This window comes from Gavialis gangeticus, unplaced genomic scaffold (assembly GCF_001723915.1).
Source record: "Gavialis gangeticus isolate Ggan-Ray unplaced genomic scaffold, GavGan_comp1, whole genome shotgun sequence".
NCBI lineage: Eukaryota > Metazoa > Chordata > Crocodylia > Gavialidae > Gavialis > Gavialis gangeticus.
The window spans coordinates 48,742,467-48,748,584 of record NW_017728995.1 but is presented as its reverse complement, the minus strand read 5'-3'; the positions used below and the strand labels follow the sequence as shown (position 1 = coordinate 48,748,584).

At 42.5% G+C, this 6,118-nt stretch overlaps 1 protein-coding gene across 5 annotated transcripts in view; it reads right to left on the bottom strand.

The window, feature by feature from the left end:
• The window catches only part of DOCK10 (dedicator of cytokinesis 10), a 236,148-nt gene that overhangs the window by 95,631 nt on the left and 134,399 nt on the right, over positions 1–6,118 (bottom strand). For all 5 annotated transcript variants that reach the window (XM_019503641.1, XM_019503638.1, XM_019503642.1 and 2 more), the window contains exon 12: positions 1,100–1,321. In XM_019503641.1, coding sequence (XP_019359186.1) covers positions 1,100–1,321 — 222 coding nt within the window. The remainder of the gene's footprint in view (positions 1–1,099; positions 1,322–6,118) is intronic.

The following is a 6,118-nucleotide window of genomic DNA, read 5'->3' as shown; positions in this document are numbered from 1 at the left end:
CTAATATCCAACCTAAACTTCCCTTGCTGCAACTTAAGATCATTGATCCTTGTTTTACTATCTGCCACTCATTGAGAACAGTCTAGTTCCATCCTTTTTGGAACTATGCTTCATGAACTTAAAAGCTGCTATCAAATTCCCCTTCAGTCTTCTCTTCTAAAGACTAAATAAGCTGAGTTTCATCAGCCTGTCCTCATAAGTCATATGTCTCAGCTCCCTAACCATTTTAGAATAGGTTAGAGTTGACTAGTAATTTATTTTGTACATGACTAAATATTATCTATGGAATATTTTCCACACAAGAAATCAGTTTGTATTTTTCATCATAATTCTCCTTTTGATTTTTTTCACCTACAAATCTATAATTATGAATACAAATAACCAGCAGGTTGAAATGTTTCACCATTTTTTTCAATTAGAAAATATGGTTTTGTTGATTTTGAAAATTTTAGCAGGAAAGTACTGATTCTAAGGATTTTTCTTTGATATTTCAATTAGAAAATTGGAAATGAAAATCCTGCTTTTAATCAACATTTTGAAAAGCCCTGTTTTATTTTACTTTTGTTTTATGACAATCTTTTGTTTCAATGTTTGGTCATCCAAAAAGTTTCTTCATTCCTGTTGGATGACAGTAAGGAGTTTAAAAAGCGCCACTTTTAATCAATGGAGGACAAGGACCATGTCCCTGCTTAGACATCAATGAAGAAATCCAGAAGAGGTTTTATAAGTTTGTCTAATTGGTATGGGAAAGGCCAATAATTAAGCCTAAAGAGTTAGCATAAAAAATAGCTTCATATTTTCTGAGTATCTTCAGCTAACAGATACTGACTTTTTCAAAGAAGCTACTGATGCCTATTTTAGGATGGGCAGAACAAACTTGAGAACAGGTGCCTGAAAACATGTTCCATAAATAACATATCTTCATCTTGCAGTGAAAGTGAAGGATATCTTTCTAATATAACATCTGATATACAAAAATTGGAGAGATGTTGAAGCCATCACGGTCCAGGAAATATGCAAGAGACAAGGCATATTTAGTCCAATGAAAGATATCACCCAAAAAAGCATCATCATGTGATAAAATTCACACATAAAATACCTGTTTTGGATATTTCAGCCATTCCTGTGGAAATCCCTTGATCTGTGGCTCTTCTGTTTCTTTTGAGTCCATATTTTCAATAGTGCCATTCTCCAAAGAAGGCGAGGAAGTTGAAATCATTTGTCTAACAAGCATGTGGTTCATATCCACATGAAAATCAGCAGAGATTTTCCTGTTGTCCCTGATATCAAACAGAGCCACGCTCACAAAGAAAGGTTCTACCTAGAGATAAAAATCAAAATATATGTGCAATCAAAATATAGCAATATAAAAAGCAACAAGTATAAAATCTGTAGCAGGCTTGCCTTTTGGAGCTTGGGTTGAGTCCTAGGGTTAAGATTCTGCTGTTTTGATTGGTGAAGCCCAGCCACCAATCAGGAGGCAGCAAAAGGAGTTGAGTCATGCCCCTTTCCTGAGGAGAGGGCGATAGGAGCTCCTTCCGGACCTCACTGTAGACAGCAACACTGTCAGGTCCGGAAGACTTCAGGGGCGGAGCCCTGGAATGTATAAAAGGAGCTGCCTGCCCAGCACGAGGGGCGACGCATCCGGGACAGAGAAGAGAGAAGAGCGGGCCTTAGAAGAGCTGAGAAGAGCTGCCCAGCAGGGTGAAGCAGTAGCCCAGGAAGAGCACTTGAAGACTTCTATCAGCAAGGAGCAGAGGACAATTCCAGTGGTTAGAGTCTCAGTGCGCACCACGGTGCATAGCATCCAGACCCTGGGAGCTGTGTGGGGCGGCTCAGGTCTGCAACCTCTGGCACGTGGCCAGAGACAGTGCACAGGCTGGTGCATAGAGCAGGATCTTTGGAGTGCTTGGGTGGCTCAGGTCCCCAACCCCCGGCATGAGGCTGGGAGCTCGGTGCAGGAGGCGCTGCATGGAGGGTCTGGGACCGGACTGAGCCCGGTGTTGCAGAGGCAGCCTGGGCCTCCAACCCATAGTCCAAGGAGCCAGATGGTGCTTGGGTTAGTAAGCCAGCAGACAGGGCTAAGCCAGAGGCCCCAGAAGCCCTGCATAGCGAAGCCCTGTTCCAAAGGACAGCAACTCCCCCGCCCCCCTGATGCCTACTGCAGGTGCGAGAGCAGCCTGGTGCAGAGGACAAGGGCCACCCTCCAGGCCTTGGAGCCATGAGTTGCAGGGAAAAAAGGATTCCCACAGGAGAGGGGGAGTCCCCCTTGGTTAGTTAAGGGCTCCTTAAAGTGAAGGGCCCACTGGGAGTGCCCCCCTGAAGTTACCAGCTTCCTTGAAGGGCTTGGGAAAAAGCCATAGGCCACTGGGGTTTCCCCTTGGGATTAAGTTTATCTTTGGGGTTCTTGTGCCATAAGTGGTGTGATGTCATACCTTATATTTTGTGAACTAGTAGATGAGTAGAGTCCTAGGGCTCTGCTGGGACCTGCTTTTGCTGTTATTTCACCTGTTGTTTATTTGTGGCTTATTTATTGTTCACCTATACTTATCTATAGTTTATCTGTTACCTATGTTTATTTTGGGGTTCATCTGTTTCAGATCAGATACTTACCTGTGATTTACCTGTATGTGGACCACTGGTGTAATGTTTTATAGCATCTACCCAGAGGGTATTGCTTATGTTATTACTTTAGATACATACACACACACATATCATATATATATACAGTACATATGTTTATATCCATGTTTCTTTTCCTTGTGAAAAGTTAATGTAAATAAATTTGTATATACTTAAGTCCTCTAGCTGTCCTGGCCTGGTTCTTTAGGGATGGAGGGAAACTGAGAGGTCTGAAGTTCCCCCACAGCATACCTTCCAGCTAACAATTCCCTTCAATTAGAGACGGGGAATATATACCCAAGTACACCTGGGCTACAAACCTATCAATTCGAAGACCTGTATGCTAGGCTAAACTGTGCCAGTTCTCCTGCAGATGCACTAGAGAATGTAGGATATAGGAATACGGGGTTGGAGTGCTGTAGCTATGATGGTCCAGGAAATGTAAAAAGCTTGGGACAGACTTTACACATAAACTGGTTTAAGTGATCAGAAACTGGTTTAAACCTGTAACAGAACAGATGTTCAGTGCACACAAACCACTTTGAAAATGGCTGAAATAGGTTTGAGATATTACCTGGTTGAATGTAGTATCAGACTGAACTGATTTGGGTCAAACTGGTTTATGCAATGTCTGACCCAGACCCCTTCCTGGCTGAAGTTAAACCAGAGTCCCCCAGCATCCCAGATGCTTTTCAGCTCTAGGTGGGGCTCTCCGCTCCAGAGAGTGGGGCCTGGCCCCTCCCCTCTTCTCTCTCACTGGAGCTCTGGCAGAGATGGCAGGCACAGCAGCATCTGCCTGGCTTTCCCTGTCCCCACCCCCCCTGCCCCCTTGCTGCTTGCTGCTCACTGCTCAAGCAGGGATTCCCCCATTCTTCCCTCCCTCACACAGCATGGACCATAGCCAGCATGTGGTATGCTAGCTAATGCTGAGAGGTGCCTGTATAAGGCAGACAAGACAGTGTCCACCTAGGGCTTTTTGGAGCTAATCAGCAGGTCAGCTGGTAATGTCCCTCCATTCCTTCCATGGGAAAAAACTGTTTAAGAAGAGCTTGAACTAATAAGAGAGGCTTTTGTTTTCTGAGGGGCTGATAAATGCTGGTAACAGAGCTGATAAATACTCTGTTATCAACTCCCTGCTGGCTGGGGGGGTGCAGAACCCCTTCCTAATCAGAGCATCCTACCAGTGCCTGGCCTCGCCTCCCTCATCCCCTCCCAGCACTTTGGAAGGGAAGGTAGGGATGCTCTAGCACCCCCAGCTTCTCGCCTGAGCCACTGCTGGCATGTGCCTGCATTTCTTCAATCCATGGGGGCATGTCGGTGTGATTAAAAACTGGTTCAGCCTAGCCAGGTTAAACTAAACTGCAAAGATTGAATCAATTCAGGATCAGGCTTTTTGAATGTCTGTCCTCAGCCCAAGAGGATAGGTTTTTCTGTTATCTTTTTATTGGATCAACTACATAGTTAAGAGAGCAGTTGAACAAATTTTTGGACATTGAGTGCTATTCCTTATGAGATCTGCCATAGAACATTTTTGTCTTTTATAGAAACATAGGACACTGTACACATTCTTTATCCTTGCACTTTGAGGATGTATAGAGTTTGCAACTCTAGTTTTTCTGACAGCACTAGATTATCTGGAAAGACCTGATAGTGACAAGGCTGAGTGATAGATCTGCCAACATTTCACATTAGCTGGCTTTACACAGGGCAAAGTAAACAGGGCAGAATTTTGGAAGATCTCATAGCAGTTGGACTCCTTCTATACTCTAAGACAAGCATCAGCAACTTACAGGCCATGGGCTGGAACTAGTCCACCAAAAGATTAGATCTGGGCTGTGAAACTGGGATGTCGGCAGTGATTTGGCAGTAGGTCAGCACTGTGTGGGATAGAGGCATAAGCAGCACTGGCCAGGTAGAGGAGGCGGCCTGTCTTCAGACCTCACTTCGTTAAAGTAGTCTCCAACTCTGAAAAGGTTGTCCCTGCTCCAAGAGGCTCTTTGTCCATCTCAAGAATTTTTCTAGGCATTTACTAAACATGGTCTGTGGCTCCACACAGAACACCCATTTGCAAATTTACATGCGGCGACAACAGTAAAGATCTTTGTAAACACAGTGGTGCCTATCTAACAATTTTCTTACGAGCCATGTGATAGTGTTAAAGCCCAGCTTTTGCAGTATGGAGATTGTGTCAGAATCTTGGCTTTCTTTCAAAAAAACAAAAAAAAAGAAAAAGAAAGAAAGAAAAATGAAAAAAAAGAATTCTAACTTTTGCGGTCGGAGAGAACAGGATGAAAAACATGAATTTCTTATTAGTTGAATAAAAATTTGAAAAACATTTTGTCAAAAAGACAGAAAAGTTTTAAAAATCTCAATTTTGCAATCAAGTCTTGTAACTCTGGGCATTTGACACATAGTAAATGAACACTTGAGCTAGACCTCTAAATCAGAAATGAGAATAAAAAATATGCTGACCTATGTTTTCACAGTAAGTGTAAAAGGAAGCAAATGGAACTGTTACGTATTTGTGACTCCACAGAGGTGTGGTTTAGATACAGGGAAAAGACCATAACGTGACCATCAGGAATGGCCACTTTACTGGGTTGAGTAGGGAATAGAACTGAAAACAAACCTGGTGCGTAGGGTGGTACACACAGTTACAACATCTAAGAAAACATTACCCCATCCAACAATGAATGAAAATATATCACAGGAACTCTTGAGAAATGCTTTACACAAATGCCCCTGGTACAATAAAGACTTCATGTGGTCATTACAAAGAGAAGCAACAAAACAAGGGTTTTCCTTGAATCTCCGTCAACTACAGAAATTATTTCACAGAAAATGGAAAAGGTGAATGCTGAGCAACAGAACCAGGGGCAGAAAAATATTTAGTGACTTTCTGTGTAAGCAGTGACATTGCACAAGATGCAAATTTTCTAATTTTCTAGGAAACCTAAAATCTTAAAACCAGCCATTTCTATTCATATTTTCTGTCATGTCAGTTCTTGCAAACATTGGACAAGATTTATCCATTAATTATTTTACTCTGCTCTAGTGAAAAACATCAGCTAGATCCCTATCCTAACAAAACCAGTTATGGCAACTTAAGACTGCTTTGCAATATGGAGCAGAATCAGTAAATCTGGCTCTTAACAAAGCACAGGGTATAGAGACCAGTGCATTAGCAGATAAATGATTCTATGCTTTCTCAGCTTCTGTGCTGCATTTTCTTGCTACAATCATCATTACTTTACTTCCACTGAAAACTGAATTGCCACAACATGGATTTGAGAAAATATTTGAAATTTTCCCCCTAAAAGCCAGAAGTTATTAACTTAAAGGGCATACACTTTTGTAATTTAGAACTGATCCCCCTCCTACTACCACACACACATCTTGGCTTTTTTTTCCAACAAGAATACAGTACAGGGGGAGCTGATTCTTGCCCTGTTCTACCTTCACTCAGAACATCTCTGGAGGAAGCAACCAGCCTTCT